At 46.4% G+C, this 18,314-nt stretch overlaps 1 protein-coding gene across 6 annotated transcripts in view; it reads right to left on the bottom strand.

Annotated features, from left to right (window-relative positions):
• Positions 1 to 18,314, bottom strand: part of FRMD4B (FERM domain containing 4B) — a 118,384-nt gene that overhangs the window by 49,857 nt on the left and 50,213 nt on the right. For 4 of the 6 annotated variants that reach the window (XM_050313153.1, XM_050313152.1, XM_050313151.1 and 1 more), the window contains exons 2-5: positions 9,696 to 9,761; positions 9,000 to 9,094; positions 6,855 to 6,947; positions 2,706 to 2,790 (exon numbers count right to left, since the gene is read on the bottom strand). In XM_050313153.1, coding sequence (XP_050169110.1) covers positions 2,706 to 2,790; positions 6,855 to 6,947; positions 9,000 to 9,094; positions 9,696 to 9,761 — 339 coding nt within the window. Of the gene's footprint in view, positions 1 to 2,705; positions 2,791 to 6,854; positions 6,948 to 8,999; positions 9,095 to 9,695; positions 9,762 to 12,999; positions 13,019 to 18,314 lie in introns of those variants that run through there. The other 2 variants (XM_050313155.1, XM_050313158.1) reach the window with 2 other exon arrangements.

The following is an 18,314-nucleotide window of genomic DNA, read 5'->3' as shown; positions in this document are numbered from 1 at the left end:
GGGGAGTAGAAAGAAATACATTTTTGGCAGCTGAGATTTTATTGTCTATCCAGTCCCTTCCTTGCCAAAATGTCTACAGAGATTGCAAAATGCACAAATCCCAGATTCCTTCAAGTCCTGGCAAAGTAAAGCAGTACCTGATTTGCAGAAAGGAGCAGAGAGATTTGCAAGAAGGAATGTGGGGTTGAAAGGTGAGGAAGAGGAGTGTGGCTGTGCACTGTGGCTTTCACCCTTGTCAGAATTGTCGTGCAGATTTTTATTCAATTATATATTATTCCAGAATCATATTTCGTAATATATTATATAATTGATAATATAGTTAATATGGTATTTATTCTAAATTTTTATTCATCTGGGAGCAAAACCTCTCTGGAGTCATCTGGGGCAAGATGCCCAGCACACACTGCCCAGCAGCTCCAGCCCAATCCCATAGATGCTGGACTTCCATCAGGGAGATGCCATTCTCTTTCATTAGATACAGCCACCTTACAGGATTTCACACCAAGTCTCTCAAAGAACACTGTAAATACATTTCTGATGCAGCCTCTGAACCTTGTATGGTATGGATAAATCCCCTCCACAGGAGGGACTGGTGTGGAGCTTCACCAACGTGCTGGCTGTGCTCCCCCAAGCCTTCATCTGGCTCTCCTGGTGTGTCCTGTGTGCCAGCAGGAGCACTGACACGATGCCCATGTCACATGCAGGGCAGCCATCACCCTGCCCCCCTCTGCTCAGAAAAACATCCCTGTCCTTTAAAGCACAGAGGCCGTGGAAGCCACAGGTACCCACACACTGCTGGCTGTCAACACGTGCCAGCGCTCAGGAATGTCAAAAGAGCACTCAAGCATCAGGCATTTGCAAACACCCTGGATTTAGGCTTCCCCTGTGGGGAAAAGCTGTTGTGAAAACTTTGGAAACACCTTTGTGAAAGCTAAAAACATGACTGACTTTTAAGCAATCTTATCCACGCAGGTCTTAGCACACCCCAGGTATTGCAGCATTTGTCCCCAACCACATTCCTGGCCCACACAGAGCAGAGGCTCTGTGCAGAGATCCAGGTTAGGATATTGCCCTGGCAGGGCATCCTCCAGCACTGCCTGTGCACTGGGGAGCATTCCTGAGCACACAGGGGCTGGGTGTGGGTTCCTGCTTTTTGACACTCTGGGGTTTCCTCACTCCATGAATGCAGCAAGGAAAGGAGAGGGGGGGGAAAAAAAAAAGAGAAAAAAAAGCCAAGCTGAGGTAAGTCTAACCTCTTGGAGCTGGATTAATGACTGAGAAATGCCAGGGAGCATTCCTTGCTGTCATCAGTGAGCATCAGCCACTTGCTCCACAGAGCTGGGGATCTGCTCATATTCACACACTGCTCATCCTGTGGCTCCTTCCCTGCAAGCACATCTGAGGGGCCTTTGTGTATCCTCCTGTCCACATCCCATGGCTTCAGAATTTGAGGATTTCTCCCATGTGCACTTGATGCACTACTTGAAACCTAGAGGCTGACCGGAATTTTGACAAGTAGGATAGAATATTTTTACAAGACCTAATTTGAAGGTTAAAAGCCACTGGACCAAAAGTATCTTGGAAGCAGATGAACAGGATTCTGCTGAAGGAGCCACAGGCTTAAGCACAGCCACCCAGCACAGAGAGGGCTACAGGCAGAGCTGAGTCACCTGGCACTGCCCACAGAGCTCCTCCTCTCCAGAGGAAGTGATGCTGCTCAGCCCTACGCTGCCCACAGAAACTGGACACAGCAGAAACCCCTCTGTCTCCAGCAGTTTTGCTTGCAGGAACAGGGAAGCCACACTTTGGGTTGCTACAATTAAGAGCAGCTTGCAAGCCATGGGGGGAAATATGAGCCAGCTTTCCTTCAAACCTCTCCCAGTTCCCAAAGCCCTGAACTCCACTGGATGATGCCCAGTCTGCTCACTGCCTTACTCACCATCAGTGCTTCAGGTGCTATCAGCATTTCAGTGCAGTGATTTGAAGTTATGCTGCCTGAATAATCATATTTACTAAAACTGATTCCTCATTGGTTTGATGACATACTTGTCTATGGGCAGTGAGGGAAATTTTCTTAATGCTTCTCTTTTCCTTTGATCTCTCTTATGTTTATGCACACACATAAACACAAATACTTGATTTTTTCAATATTAAATTCAGTATTGATACTCAACAGCAATGGAATTTTTCACATTCTATCCCAAAACCAGAGCCGTTTTCCAATTCCAGAATCATTTGTGCTGTCTGTCTAGTTAAACTTCCTCAGTTTTGTCTGAAAGGATGACTACGAGTTGCCAAGACCCTTCATTCTAACTGGCACATACGTCAAGTGCAAATTTGCTTTTTAATAACCTTAACCAGTGAGGCCACAAGTTCTTGGAGCACCTTTAAAACTTCAGCATGTTGTAAAAATGCACCAATATACTCCACTCTTCCAGAAAGCAATTCCTGTACAAAGCACAGTCACAACTTTGCCATTAACCACTTTCCCATCAGGTTTCTGACCCCACCATAAAATAATAAATACTGGATACTGAATAAGAATCCTCTAAAATATGAAGCACATGAAAGGTGAAAACTTTGGCTGGCTACACTGATCTCCATCAGATCTAGAAATCAAACATAGCTCCCACCAAGTGTAGGTGCTGGAGGAGCAATGAAAGGGAGACGCACAACAAGGAGCTCTGAAGGACACTGAGCCTTACCTGGTGTACACATGACTTGGCATTCAGAAAGAACAGCTCTACTGTAGTTTTGTCCTTGAGAAAGGAAATGCTTTCAATGTAGAACCTGAAAATTAAAAACAAAACAAAACAAAAAAAACCAACCTTCAGTTAGTTTCCTCTAAGAAGAGGTTTCATCTTCCTCCCAAGTCATTTTATTTCCTCATGTTTTGTTCTCCAGCAATAAAATAGCACAGAGGAACTATGAGCTACTGCACTTAATTTCCGGCCTGTTAGGAGAGAACAAGCAGAAAATCACAGGCTGACAGCACAGAGGGAACAGCAGCTCCTGGTTCAATAGATCCTGGATATCTGATGACTTTCCAAATGAGATGAGAACTCCGTCGAACACTAAAGGAGCAAAAAGCCCATCCCTCCTATGCAGATAAAGCCACAGCAGTGGAAAGGGTAACTCCAAACGAGGTGGTGCAGGTGGGGAAGCCACCAGGCTTTTGGGTCAGCTTGATCCATCCTACTGGCAATAAGAGCCCCAAAACCAGGGGCTTACATGGAAGGGCTGGAACTGGCTCAGCCTTAAAGACACTGCTCTGCACAGCACTCACTGCCTTGGTGCTCACTGCCCTCCTCCCAGCCCTCCTCTTTCCGGGGCCGTGGATCCATCATAGAGGCACAAATCAAAGTGATCCCACTGCTGGTTACTCTGGCCTAGCCAAGGTTGCCAAATGGGTCCCCAGTTTGTTACAGAACTACACCAAAGATCACCTTTGCTGCTGGCAAAATCATTCACAACCTGCCCCTGCGCTTCTCTGACTCACCCGGGGCATCAAACCCAGCAGTGCTGAGGTGCCTTAAATGGTGCAGAGAAAACACACAGATAATCTGAGGAGCATGGAACTGCCAAGTCAGTTTAAAGGGAGACAAATTTGTGTGGAGGTGGTCTTGTCAATCCTCCTTTAGCTGGATATGAAAGCAGGATACATGTCCTTCAGCTCCTTAGCTCACAGCCTCAGGCTCCAGCCACTCCTCTCCTGGTGTGGATGATTCGTAAGACACTGGAAGAAGCCCACAGCAGCAGCATGGAACACGTGGTAGGGAGCAGTGAAGCTGGGACCTGCCACACGTGTTAGGAATGTTTGCAGTGTTTATGCTGTGGCTTGAGACAAGTGATACATTAAAGAATAATTGTTTTTAATATTTCACATTCCTACAACATGTTCCATCTAATTAATTTTAAAGCACTTTCCAGAATGCCTCTGCAGATAATTTACCCATTTTACAGGCATGCAGCCTGTCCAAGGGGCAGACCTGAGGCCAGTAGCCTGCCTCAGACACTTGAAAGGCTACTTTACCTTTCCATGACTCACCTTTCCACGTGAACTCTTGAAGCCTCAGGTATTTCCACCCTCTCTTGATCACACCTGATATATTTTTTTCCAACAGCTTTGCTAAACTTTACTTTAAATACCCTTGAGTGTTACTCTCCAGAAATGCAGAGCAGAGGGCAGGATCCTCACTCTTCATCCTTTCCCATCCTGCTGCCAGACCAGCCCTTCACAGTGTGGACCTTCTCAGCCTGCTAAAGCCTCCCTCCCTCCACTGCACCACAACATGATTGCCCTCAACTAACGACCTCATTTGCACTTGCAGTTTCTTTCAAACGGAGTCAGACATGGCTGATTTACCCCCAAAAGCAGGACAGGACCCCTGGCTCTGAAGAAAGGCAGCTCCCAGTCACTGCTGTGACAGAGCAGGAGCCTGTAGAATCTATGGATTTAGGGAGAGGGCCCTGGGGGGCACTGCCCCCTGCCCAGCCATGTCCCTGTGCTCTATTTGCTCCATGGTACAAGCTGTACGTTCTTATCACCCCAGTACAGATGGGGAACACTGGATCACAGAGATAAGGACGTTCAGGGGATGACAGGCACGTTTGGGAACACCACAAAGCCTACCTCCTTCTTTTACTTCAAAGCTGTCAGCATCCCTGAAACCAGAATGACGCTTCTGTGAGTCCTAAATCTGCATTATAGAGCCCTTCAGCTGTGTGTACCACAGGACAGCTTACGTGACTGGACTGAGTTTATGCCAGCTGACAATAATTACAAGTCTCAGAGGATTATCACATATTTCCTTATGGAACAGCAAAAGCTCAGGGATGAGAAGTGATGAAGAAAAAGAGGGTCATCGCCAGGAATCTGGGGATTCCCCTATTTCCAGTTGTGCTACTGGAAACTGTCCAGTGCAGTGTCAAAAGATACTGGGAGCTGATGCTGCTGCACATTTGCCACTGGTTAGGAGAACAGCAGCTCAGTGCTCTACCTCATTACATTTGTGTCTCAAACTGAAACAGTATTGAGTATTTATTCTATTCATGGTTGAGCCTATTTCAGACATTCAGATGGAATGGGTGGCACAGGAGGGCTCTCCCAGGCCAAGGGACACCCTGCCCCTGCAGCAGCACCCACAGGGGTCACATTGTGCAGGGCTGGAGCCCACCCAGCCCAGGGAACAGGTGCCAAGTGCTGGGGCCTCTGCCCACCCTCTCCCTGCCATTCATCCCACGCCCAGCCTCGCTTTTCCTCTCAAGACACGGGCACACTCAGCTGTAATTGTGTATTTTCAGCTGCTCTCATGGGATTTTAATTAAGGAATAGGCTATGACAAGGTAAATGTGTTCACACAAGATAAGTGTCTGAACTAACCACCCAGAGCATTTGCCATGGAGCAAAGGCCTGCAGTCACTTCCTTAACCAAAATGTTGTAATAGAGAGAGAGCTGCAGGTTTTGAAGTGGTTTTTCTGCTGGAATATCAATTTTCTACTGATCAGCCAGTTTCTGTAGTGCTAATTATTTCTATATCCTCCTCCTCTGCATCTCACTCACTGCCCACCTCCCTGGCTCCTAATTGCTTGGTTTGTATCTCATGACCCCAGAGTAGTCAGGCTTAAAATTTGGCTTCCAGATCTCTCCAAGCCCACTCCTCACACGTGAACTCTTGCCCAGGTCTCTGCACACCCTGTCCTGTCAAGGACCACCTTGCAGTAGAGAGGGTCAAAATGAACACCCTGAGCCAACAGCGTGAATCCCAAATGAAGAAATGCTCAAGTCATAGGATTGCCTTCACAACTTTCTTGGGCAGCCACAGGCTTTAGCCTCCCAGATCCTCATCAAACAGTGAACACAGTGAAGATCCCATCATCCCTTTTTAAAATGCTTGGGGTTTTTTTGTGGGTTTTTTTTTTGCTTGTTTGTTTTTTCTTTCTTTCTGTTAAAAGTGTGGAAGGGAAGAGGAGCTCTGAATGCCATCACAAATCAGCACGTACTCAGCCAAAACAAAGTGCCATTTGTTTGCCCTGGATGAGCAGGGGATGGGGGATGTGGTGAGACAGCAGTGCCAACCGACCCAGCTACACAAGAGGCTCTGCCTTGGAAGTGCTTCAAATAATTAAGCACACAAGGCATAAATTTACCGAGATCTGCAAAGCAAATGAGGTCAGTCTGCTCTCATTTTCCTCATAGTCTATAAGGAAAAGAAAAACTCCAACAATATTAAGAATATGATTCTTTTCTGCCAGCACAGCTCTGTTTCGTAGGACATGTGGTTTTTTTCAGGCCCTTAACCAGCAGAGCTTTGCCAGCAACAGCCCTAAAGTAATGCAATTACATTGGCCAAAATCATCATTTTGTCAGGGATTTCATTCTCTCCTGGGGACTGGTTAAGCTGTGAGAGCAAAGAGCCATCAGCAATCCCTTTCAAGTACAGACAAACCTTAAGTAAACAGAAGGAAAAAAGTAAGTATGATTGTTTAAATAAACTGTATTACTATTTAGCACACTTAAAAGACAAGTCAAGCAAAGAAGATATTTAAAATACGAGGTTTTAAACAAAAACAACAACAAAAAAATCCAAAAAAAAAATCAAAACCCCAGCAAAGTTCTTGTAATACTGTCCTAGTAACAGTTTAAAAAGTAGCAGGTTCCAACCTACTTAATTTAATAGTTAAATACAAAAGAGAGTAGCACTTATCCAGGACCTAATCTCCTTCTAAAAATAACACTTTGCTTTGACATTTATTTCCTTTATCAAATCTGTAATCAGTTCTTTTAAACAACCCCCCCTGGTGATAAATAAACCCAAGTGGCAATGTTTTCTTGGTGGAAACAATTACTCACCTAACAGCAAAATACAAAGTTGCCGGTCCTGGTTTCTTGGGCAAGTCATGGTCCAGGACACGATGATCCAGCTGCAGCCACACACTCTGACCTCTGTGGAAACAGGTTAGGGAGAAGGTTAAAAACTGGGATGGGTGAAATACAGAAGTGGGTTCTTCTTGGTGGTCATGTTTACTCCAAGTGTTACTTTAAAAAGGTCAAGATTCAGTTCCAAGAAAGACAAACATCTCATTAAATTATTTCATTTTTTTTCCCTCCTAACTTTCAGATTTTCATACCATTCACTTTTGGTGTTCAAGAATGCTCTTTGACTCTCAGTGACTTCCACTGACTTTCTATGTCTAGTGGCAGAAATGGGTCTGATCCTTCTGCTGCATGGGTTTGGCTCAGCTCTGCAGCTGCATCCTCAACTCTTCCTACTCTGTCCCAACCCCAGAATGACAAACCCCTGTTTCAGAGCAGAGGGGTTTACCAGAGACAGACTCCTTAAACCAGGCAGTTCTCTCTGCAGTGGTTTCTCTGACTGAAATGGGAATCAGCCAGAAAGAAAACAAAAAATCCCCCTAAGACATTGCCAAGCTGTGGCTGCCCCATCCTCAGAAGTGTCCAAGGCCAGGTTGGACGGGTCTTGCAGCAACCTCGTCAAGTGGAAGGTGTCCCTGCCCACATCAGGATTGGAACAAGATGAGCTTTATGGTCCCTTCTATCTCAAATCAGTCTGTGATTCGAACCCCAACAACCTCCCTGAGGACTCTGGGGAGCACAGAAACCTGTGGCTGCCCTGAAAGGCTGGGCCATGGGTGCCCTCCAGAGGCCACAAGCTCCCTTCCAAGCACCCAGCCCCTGTGCCATACACCCAAGGCAGGCTCTGGAATCCCACTGGTGTTTCTGGGGAAGCCAACAGCTTCCAGGTAATGCCCTGGGCAGCACTTTAAAGCTCACTGTGAGGGAGTTCCAGCAACCAAAAAACCTCTAGAAAAGTTTCATGGCAGTTCTTCCAGGGGAAAAAATAAGCCAAGTGCAAACAGCATCTTCAAGAGATTTCAGGAGAAGATCTGGAAGAAAGTATTTTCCAACAAGTGAAGGGACAAGGATGTGGCAAAAATATTCCAGGGATAGCTCAAGCTGAGAGCGGCTGGTAAAAATAACACAGTGTGGGGTCAGGGGCCCAGAGCAAGCAGCTCCCACCAGCTCCATGAACTTCAGCCCTCTCCTCAGTCCTGCACCTGCACGTAGGATCTGCCTCGGCAGGGTGGCCCCAAACACGGCTCTAACATGAACTTTAGGGGAAGGCATTCATCCAGGACCCCATAAAAAGCAGCAATGGAGAGCAGCAAGAACTAATGTTATTCCCATTAGAGAAGAAGAAGAGGTTTATTTATTTATCAGTGCGCAACTCCACATTCCTGCTGCCCTAAGCAGCTCTGCTCCAGCTTTTCTGGGGGAGCTGGAGGTAACCCCTCTGGAGACGCTGGCCCTGGGGAGCAGACTCCTGCCTGTGGGTTTTGGTCCTGCACCCAGCAGAAGTGGGGAAGCCACGTTTCAGTGCCACGCTGACAGATGAGCCTAAACACCAGCTGAGATTTCAATTAACCCAGCTGACTCTGGGTCAGTGCCATGGAAGCAGATCTCCCACAGCAGCCTGGAGCTGAGCATCACACCCAGCCCCAGCCAGAGGAAAGCTGTTTATGGGAAGGACTAACCTCATATTTTGCTGCTGCTGCTTGGGAAATTTGGGTTTAAAAGACTCTAATACCTTTGAAATTGAAGTGCAAAGCAAGAGGAGCAATTCATTCTGAAAAATCAATGCAAAACTTTTTTGTTGTTACTAAAAGCAAAGAGGAGGAAAGCTCACAAGGGAAATTATCACTGAATCAGTTATTTCAGCTTGTGAGACAAATACGAAAAGTGAAAGCATCAGGAAAGTATTTTGCAAGTATTCTCTGGTTTGTGCCCAGAAGATATTTTCCAAATATTTTCTGTTTCATGCCTTCCCCTTTCCTCAGCCAAGCACAAGCACAAGATAGGAAAACTGTTCTTCAAAAAAAAGTCATTCTTGCATCACACCAAGCTGCCATGCTGTCAGAGATAAGGTTTCACATTGCAATAATCACACAGCTGTCTAAAATAAATGAACATACTTACGTATCATCGATAAAGGTTATCCCAAAATACTCCTTTTCTTTCAGGTTGAAGTGTGAGGCCACCAGATCCAGTAACTCCCTAGATAAAAGTTTGGGCTATTGAAAGAATAAAATTCATTTCAGTCCAGGCTTTTCATATAAAATAAAATTTTTCTCTGCAAATACTGACATTTAAGCACACATGATCACTTTAAAACCCTGTTGGACAATTCAATACAGAAGTGGCTCCATCATACTCAGGGTGTCTCTGTGGAGCTGTGTGGAGCACAGAGAGGCAATTCTGTACTTAATCCATGACATTAAGCTGAAGAGCACAGGCTTTCCTCTTTCTGGAGAAGAAGGCAGCAGCCCAGGTTTTCCTGAACTTACAGCAGGAGAGATTTCTCAATTAATAAAATACTGTGTATTTGAGAATCTCATGCTTTGGGTTCTGTTACGGGAGTACAACATCCTCGAAACCACAGACTTTTCTTCCCATCTAAACAACAAAAAAACCATCACCACAAGGGTTGTGTTTAATACACTTTACAGATATTGGTGAAAGCTGAATGCAGAACTGATGGAAGATTATTTGTCCACCATGGACGGGGAAACCCTCCTGCTAATCCAAGTGTGAGGAAGGGCACATGTGCCTGAGCACACCTGTTTATTGCACTTCTGTGACTTATTTTAGTACCCAAAAGAGCGAGGTCTGTACCTGAACCAGCAGCTCCAAGTTCCTGTCATCGAGGAGATGCACCTGGCAGTGCCGGCCCTCTGTCATCTGCAAAGACAACAACACAGCTCTGTCAGGAAGGGCAGGATTCCCAGCTTTCCTGCCTTGCACCAGAGCACACGCAGCTCGGGGACAAGGACAGTGTGGAGCAAGTGTGTAATCTGCAGGGATAAGGGAATTGACTCTGTACCCAAGCCAAGCATCCTTCTCCAAGGACTCAGTCTGGAGAGCTGCCTCAGCACTCTCAGCTTCAAGCCAGAATTAAGGGTGCTTAGCAGCACTCAGGATCAGATAAAAACAACACAAATGCTGTGAGAATTAAACCTGAGGATGAACCAGCCCGGCCAGTACCACAGCCACAAGCAGCAGGCAGGGCCTTTTGCTCTAGTAAGTAGATGACCAAGGACCCATGAAACCCAAATCTATCCAACCCTGCAGATGTGTCAGCCCAGATTTGGTCCCCTGACCTCGTGTCTAGTTGAGATGAAGTCTCTACCAGCACATTAACATTTTCCCTGGGATAACTTCCATGAAGCATTACAAGTCACTGCCTCCATAAGAATCTTATATAGGTGCTGCACACGTCAAGAAGGTGCTCGAACTGCGTGATTATGAGTGAGCTTTGAACCTCTGATGCTATATCTGAACCACCAATTTTGTGTCCCATTTATCTCTTGCAAACAAAGTCTCTTTCTCTCTTTAAGAGGTGAGCAATTCAGAAATAGCTGCACATTATGCCCTTTTAATATCTGCCCTTTGAAATCTAATACATTTCGATGAAAGCTTCTACATTATTTAATATCTGTTCTAATTCTGGGCCTTTCAGCAGCTTCAGCGAGGACCAACTTCGCAACACTCTCTGGGTGAGAGCTGGTGAAGGAAACCTGGCTTTTAGATTTATTCTCCCAGCCTCAAAGTAACTCGTTTTCCTGACAGCACGAGCTTCTCATGGACTACAAATTGTGAGCTGTGAGCAGAGGCCAGGGGTGGTTTGCTTAGACAGGGGTTCCCAGAGGGATCGAACAGCAACACACAACAGCTTCTCCTTTCACGTCCCTCCGGCTCTGCAGGGGCAGGGTTGCACTCTAGTGCCACCAGCACCTCTCATCACCTCCTGCCCGGACATGCTGCACACCCAAAGCTTAAAAAGACTTAAAAATAAGTGCAATTTATACGTAACTGCAGTATAATTGAAGGGACCTCCCAGCTCCCCCCTGTGCTGCCCCTGTTTCAGCGCGCAGCCGTTTGTGCAGCGAGACACAGCCGCCTCTGTCACCAGCCAGCCCTTCAGCCCCGAGAGCCCAAACCAACAAAGCTTCGTTGTTTCAACTAATTGAGCTCACTTGGACCAAAAGCCGAGAGGGAGTGCCCTCCTGAGGAGCTCTGCAAGCAGGTCAGAGACGACCCATCTGTGGGTACAACTCTCTCCACCATCTGCAGCACCAGCACTGGCAACTTACGGCACTACTAAACACCACATCGCTCACCAAAACAGCAATACTGGTACAAGGACAGTTTGCAGAGCAAGTCTAGTGAGAAGAAATCCCTTCCTTTCTTTTTCTCCCACTGCTATGAACAGGAATTTAAAAAAAAAAAAAAAAAAGCAGAGCAACACGTGGTGCACGCAGGAGTGCAGAGCACAGGCTGCACCATCCCGGGATGGTGGTGATGATCTCCATGCAAAAACATAGCTGCACCTCATGGTGCTGCACCCTGCAGAGGCATCATCCCCTCCCCTCCCATGCTCTGCACTCCCAGCGCTTCGTCCTTCAGGTTCTGGAAGAAAAGCTTCCCAATTCCATCCCAATTGTAACTTTCCAGCAGGTTCCCTGAGACTTGTCAGCTCTCTGAACACACCATCTAGAGCCCCTAAGTCCATTAGGATCCGATCACAGGTCCATTTGTTCCCGAGAGCTGAAGGTCTCCTATCGCACGCTCATAACTAAGTCACACATTGCCATCAATTAATCATTTCATCAAGGCACCCTTCAAGGTGGAGCACATTTCTGGCTCCGACACACTGTTACCAATCTGCCCCTGCTGCGAAGTGTCTGATCCAATAGTGTTTTTAAATCGTTCCCCATCTGTTGCTCTGAGATAGCACGAGGGCTGCCATTATTTAATTGTGAGCTGCTTTAGCTTTCACCCAGTGAAATCACATTAATCACTTCTGACTGTTTTAATTGCCTCAGTTGTCTGTTGTTAAGTAAAAAAAGGTTTCTATTATAGCAAACACATCCACAAAGCCTCGTGCCGAGGAGAAAGGAAGGTAGCCGGGAGGAATAAAACAAAAGAAATACCAAGTATAGTTTGTACTTCTATTCAGCTATTCCAGGTAATTGCAAAGCAACTCAAAAGTAATTAAACGTCATGATACCCCTGAAGACAGGCATGATATAATTATCCCTGATTTTATTGATGAGAAAACATAAGGAAACAGCTTAGATACAGACAACACTTAGTACCTAGGACTCCAGGAATCTCATCTCAGAAATCAGACAGCCACTTCCCAGAGTACTGGAAAGCTCAGTCAAGGAGTGCAGAAGATGTCAGAGTGCTCAGTGGCAAAGCACCATGAAATGCCATTGCCGTGACAAACCTACCAGCTCCCACCTGCATCCCCAGAGCTCTCTGTGGCCACAGGCTCATGTTACCCCCAGGACAATTTGCCACGGGGTGGGACACAACAGCAATGTCCAGGGCCAAGAAATGCCTGTTGCTGACTGTAGATCCAAGAAGAGAGGGGGGCTCTGAAGCTCCTTCCCCTTGCTGCTTGCATCCCTCTGCCCCCCTGCACACCTGAGAGCTACAATCCTACTAAGATGCCTTCACCTGGGCTGAGGTACAACATGGGTGTACTCACTGTGTGGCACCACAGCCTGACCGAGGAACGCGAATCTGCCAGCGTGGTGACCAGCTTTGCATCTGCAGGCTCCAGTCCCTAAGCAAAGTGGTGTTAACCCAGACAGTCCAAGCCCTTATCCTCCCTCCTGCTGACCCAAGGCTTCAGCAACCAGCACCCTGGTTCCTGCAGCTGTGCAGGAGCTCACTCCAAGTATCCCCACCCCATTCCTGATGGGGCAGAGAGCACTTCACTTGGCTTACTCCATTCTCACAAACACAGTCAGAAGCAAATCACTCCCAATTTCTACCACAGAGCAGCACAAGCCCATCCTACATCAGGAATGTCGCCCACCAGAGAGGTCATCTCCAGGAGACAGCTCTCTCCCCACACGGAGCTGCCCTGCTGTGCAGACAGGGCTCTGAGATACAAGGCAGTACTCACATTTCACAAGCCCTTTTCGTACAGGAGGCAGAACCAAAACCTTCAGAGGCTGCTGCAGCTCCAAGCCCACCTCACAAGCTTTGGAGTGTCAATCCCCTTCCACCAGCCCTGGATGGTCCCAGCACAGTGACACAGAGGTGTGACATGGCTGTGGTGCAGCAACACCATTCATTCCAGCACAGGCATCACCAGTCTGGACCCCTCCTCTCGCCTGAAGAGGAGCTGGAGAGCTTCATAAAGAGGACTTCATCACTATGGCTGCATAGGGATTTTGGCCATGGAAGAGTCCCTCCAGCTCAGAGACCAGAGACTCTGAGCTCCTGCAGCCGAAGCAGCAAAGGACTCGTTTTTAACTCCCCCAGTGACACCGGTGTGATTTATTTCCCCTCGGCACATCCGCTCACAGGCCCGTTTCCTCAGGCTCTGGAAGGGACTCAAACTGCGCTCCCTGGCTCTCAGGGCGCTGGGCTCCTCAAAGACCCAATGCCCTGATACATTTTCTTTCATCTTTAATTCAGGACCCCTTGCTAATCTGACCAACATAATTGATTTTCTGTGTGGCTGGACCAATCCATCATGAGATGAGCACAGCTGTCTGGCTCAGTCAAGAGCTGGTGTGAGCAGTCTTGAGATATATATACACACACACACATCTGTTTTCAGCTTATTCTCATTGATTTTGCATTGTTTGTACAAATGAACAAATTTTGCTATATTTTAGCAACGTGCCCCCAAATTGGTCGTCTTAGCAGTTATTTTTAAAAGCCTTGCTAATATTTAAGCTATTATCCAGTAAAAGAAGTAGCAGCACAAAAATCATGAAGTATCCCTGTATCTCATCGCATTCCCAATAGGAAATTGGCAGAGAGGCATTACACAGCCCTATTTTTGGCAAAACCATACTGGGATGCTGGGTTCTTATTGCTTACCAAAGTCACTTGTATGCTCTGCACACAAGTAAGCAATAAAAACCTCAGAAATGGAGAGGACTGGAAAGGAGACAAACACACAACTCCCAGAATATCCATGTGTGGGAATAAAGTACAGGATAAGATGGTGATTCTACACTGCAAATTAACATTATCATAGAGGTTTCATATAGCTGGAAGAAGCAACATTTTGTCCTCCATTTTTTGGTGACAAAAATAAGAAATCCCCCATCTAAAAATCATCGAGGCGGATTTTCTAAAGCCTCCATCCTTTAAAAAGAAAAAGAAATCAACAAGGCAGAGAGAAAAAAAACAATACTTCTTGGCTACTTAAACCAATTCCCTATTATATCCTGAGCCTGAATGTTTATTTGGGGAAAAAAAAGCATATGCAGGATATTTATGCTATTTCTCTTGGACAGAAACATCCTCCCTATTCGAAGCTGGTTGTTACACGCAATATTTTTAGACATCCATGTGTGTCATCCAGTTGGGAAAAAGTAAGAAAAAGAAAAGAGCAATTAGACAGGGTGTAAACAGGAAATCTCAAAAAAAAACTTGAGCCAAAAAGAAAAAAAGAAAAGCTGTCAGAATAACACATCTCCTGAAGGGCAGCTTAGGAATGGGAATCATGAAGGGTTCAAGTCAGAAGCAAACCCAAATGTGCTGCCCCTCCCTCCAGGCCAGACTTCTCCTCCCAGAACTGGGCAAATCACAGAAAAGTCGCTTGGCCATATCTGTCACTGACTTCTATTTTTAAGCCTTTTTTGTTCCAAGAAGGTCTGGAGTCTTCATTCCCAGGGAAAGAAAAAACAAAACAAAACAAAACTAAAAAAAAAAAAACCAAAACAAAAATCCCAAACTCACACAACTCTCTGGCCAGAGAAGAAAGGATTATACATAAGCTGCACATAATTAAGACAAAACTGGGAACTATTTCTACCAGTGAAATGCTCAGAGGTCTGTATGTGCATCCCAGCTGCTCCCAACTGGGGATGTGCCACGATTTGGGCTCAGCAGCCCACACTGCACTGATGGGTAAGTGTGACCTGCCCAGGGACAGGGTGGTTGTGCCAGGGCCCTGCATCCACCTAAATACTCATCACCAGAACATTTAAAACCAAGCCCCACCATGTAACACCTTTCACACCCTACATTCCATGACAAGTCTTTTGGACTGAGTGAACCTTTTCACCCAGTTCTCCTCTTCCCTTCCTCCCAAAATAAACCCTTTTGTTCAGACCCAGGTGCTGCTCCTGAGCACCCAAAGGGCTCTGCCTGGAAACATCTGAGTGTGACACCAGGGATTCAGTCCCAGCTGCACTGAACTGTGCACGTTATTTCCATTAGCTCCTGGCAGGGTAACCACGAGAAATTAAACTTCACTGGCAGGTAAGTAGCTCCAGAAGGTATTTTACAGGCAAGAAAAACCACCTGCACTGATGCATCCAGTGATGAGAGAGAAAGGGGAACCATTCTGACTAATTAAATGGCCAGCAAAACTGCACTTTTAAAAGTGAGAAATTGGAATGTGGTGCATCATTAGTACATAAGCTTATAAAAACTGGCTCATTTATTCCTGAGACAGGCACAACACTGTGGCTCAAGCAGTCAGAGCACTGAAGAAAAACCTGTAGATAACAAAAAGCCAAAGAGCAATATTCCCACTCACAGGAGGCAGTGCTGTCCCTTTGCCACAAAGCCTGTGCCATGAGGGGGTCCCAAAATTCTTCCATCCTGCTTTTGGCTGGTGACTCAGAAGCAGCAGCACTGCTTTGCAGGTGCATGAGCCCAGAGAACAACCTGGAACTTTAAAGGATTTCATCTCCAAATCCCAGACTCAGCTGCAGTTAACCACCTATAAAGCATCACCAGTAATTTCCTGTCAGGGCTTTGGTTTTTTATCCAAACCTCTCTTCTGTAAATCATAAGCCTATAAGAGATTTCAAAGCTTAACACTGAAGCCCCTACACTGACTTCAGATTTTCATTGGCATTTAGGTGGGTTTTTCCTTTGGTCCTGAAGGTATTTAGGATCAGCTCCTCAGCTGCCTCAGATCAGCACTGCTTCACTGACTTGGGTACAACCAGCCAGCTTATGTGGGGCCCCTGAATGGGCATGGCTTGATCAAAATACGAAATTAGATGCAAGAATGTATTCCAACATGGAGCTTGCCCTAACTAGGCACATCTCAGGAAAATAAAAGCCTTTGCTTTTCCTTCTGGAAGGAAGGGGCCTGCATGCAGCTGGGGGGAAGAGGGAAAAAGTTATAATGGTTTAAATGACCTCAGAGTTTCCTGGTGTGTCTGTTGGGAGAGCAAAGCTTCATCATATTCCAGCACTTGGAATCGCTCAAAACTTTAAAGAACAAGCAGAAAAATAACAAACAGAAGTTTGGGTTTATACCAGCACTTCTAAGGAAGATTTTTAAAGGATCTCCATAGGCCTCCAAAAACACCATAATGCACATTTTGGGGAGCCTGTCTGCAGCACACAGGTCCTCCCTGATCAATGTGGGTGCCTGCCACCCAGTGTCCCAGGGTGGGAGGTGCTCAGGGGGAAACAGATGAGGATTAGAAATGCTCCCCTCTCCCACAGGTGAAGATCTGGGGAACACACCCTCATCCCACCCCACTGCGTGCCTCTCCACCACCTCCTTTGCCAGAGAGGGGTGCATTGCAAGAGCTCCCAAGTGATGCCTCTTCTGCATGGCTGCCCTCCCCTCACAGTCTCCTGGACTCACAACACCTCCTGCAAAACACCACGAGTCATTCGGGGCCCAAAAACTCAGGTTTTCCCAGTCTCTGCCCACACCAGCCCAGGCAGCCAGTGGGCTCCTGCCAAGGCACAGAGACACAATAAACCCACTGTGATGCCTTTGAAGGCAATGGCAGAGCTTCCACCAGCTTTACAGGGACAGACCATGTCTCCAGACATGCTGCCTCTCCTTCCTAATCTTTAAGTCATAAAGAAACCTCTGGCTGAAACCCTGGCTCCAGTGTAGTCAATTAATTTTGCCATTAATTTTAACAGGGTCAGGATTTTGCCTTAAATCATTTGTTATCTTGCTATTAACCTTTAACAGAAGCCAGTATCTGCTTAATGTTAAATAGCCAGTAATGCACTGAAGTAGCTGGCTTCCTCTCTCACCCTTTGTGCAAGGTTGCCCAGAGAAGTTGTGGATGCCCCATTCCTGGAACTGTTCAAGGCCAGGTTGGATGGAGCTCTAAGCAACCCAGTCAAAAGGTGTCCCTGCCCATGGCAGGAGGGGTTGGAACTAAATGATCTTTAAGGTCACTCCCAACCCAGGCCCATTCTATTTCACCTCACCAGCTTGACTCCAAGTGCCACCCTCATCATTCCAAAGTGCTGCAGAGCCCACCCTGGCTCTTCATATTCCCATCCCTGCTTTACCCACAGCCATTGTAGGGACTGGACAGAGCGATTCCCAGACTCAGGGTGTTCTTCCTCAGGACCAACCAGGCAGGGACAGATGACTGAACAACATGTACAGAAAACAATGTTTTATTTTTCTCCAGCCTGTCTCATCTTAAGTGCAAGTTTTGTACTTTGATGCCCCTTTGATGATGCTTTACATGGAAATGTTGGCTCTGCTGCAGTTTGGCAAAGAGTTAGAGATAAAAGACAGTGCCTGGAACAGGGGGCTGAGAGGCTCCCTGGGTTGCATGGCACCTTCCTAAAATAGCCATGTGAACTGGAGATACGATGAAAAAACTGGCTCCTGCAGAGCATCAACTGACTTTCATGTAAGCCCCACCAGCTGAGCCAGTGAAAAAGTCTGGCAAACAAACAGCTCAAGTGCTCTCCCTCACCGCAGGCACTCTGGCTTTGCAGGGCCAAGTGCCAACACACTTTCCATGCAGTTCTGCTTTTTTCCCATTAATTCTATTATTTCTCATTGCAGGGGAGAGCAAATCTAAGGGATTCCTTCATTTTCTCTATTGATGGTTTGTACAGGATGACAGACACAGCCTCTCTTGTGGTCATCAGAAAGATCCCACCCAGCAGAGCAGGTCGTGTGGTTCTAAATCTCCCCCTCTCCCAAAGTTCTCAGAAATAATGATGAGCACATTGCAATAAAAAAAAAGAAAAAAACAAACCAAAACTCAACAAAACCAAAGAGCAGTGATAAAATAAAATCCAGGGAATAAATTAATTCAATCATCCTCAAAATGATAAATCCAATATTCCAGCCAGGAGATAAAGCCCTTTGCCAAGAGCAAAATATTGCCAAGAGAATTGCTGCTTCTTGCTCACCACCACATGCAATGTAAAAAACTCACCCCTCTCTCTACTCCCCACAAGGAAATGTTGCAGTGTGGCTGCCTTTCCTGATGCTGCCCATGGTTGTTTCCTGTACTTGCT

This window comes from Myiozetetes cayanensis, unplaced genomic scaffold (genome assembly GCF_022539395.1).
Source record: "Myiozetetes cayanensis isolate MyiCay16 unplaced genomic scaffold, myiCay2020 scf18, whole genome shotgun sequence".
In the NCBI taxonomy this organism is placed as follows: domain Eukaryota; kingdom Metazoa; phylum Chordata; class Aves; order Passeriformes; family Tyrannidae; genus Myiozetetes; species Myiozetetes cayanensis.
The sequence above is the reverse complement of the archived record's forward strand: the minus strand, read 5'-3'. Positions and strand labels throughout refer to the sequence as shown.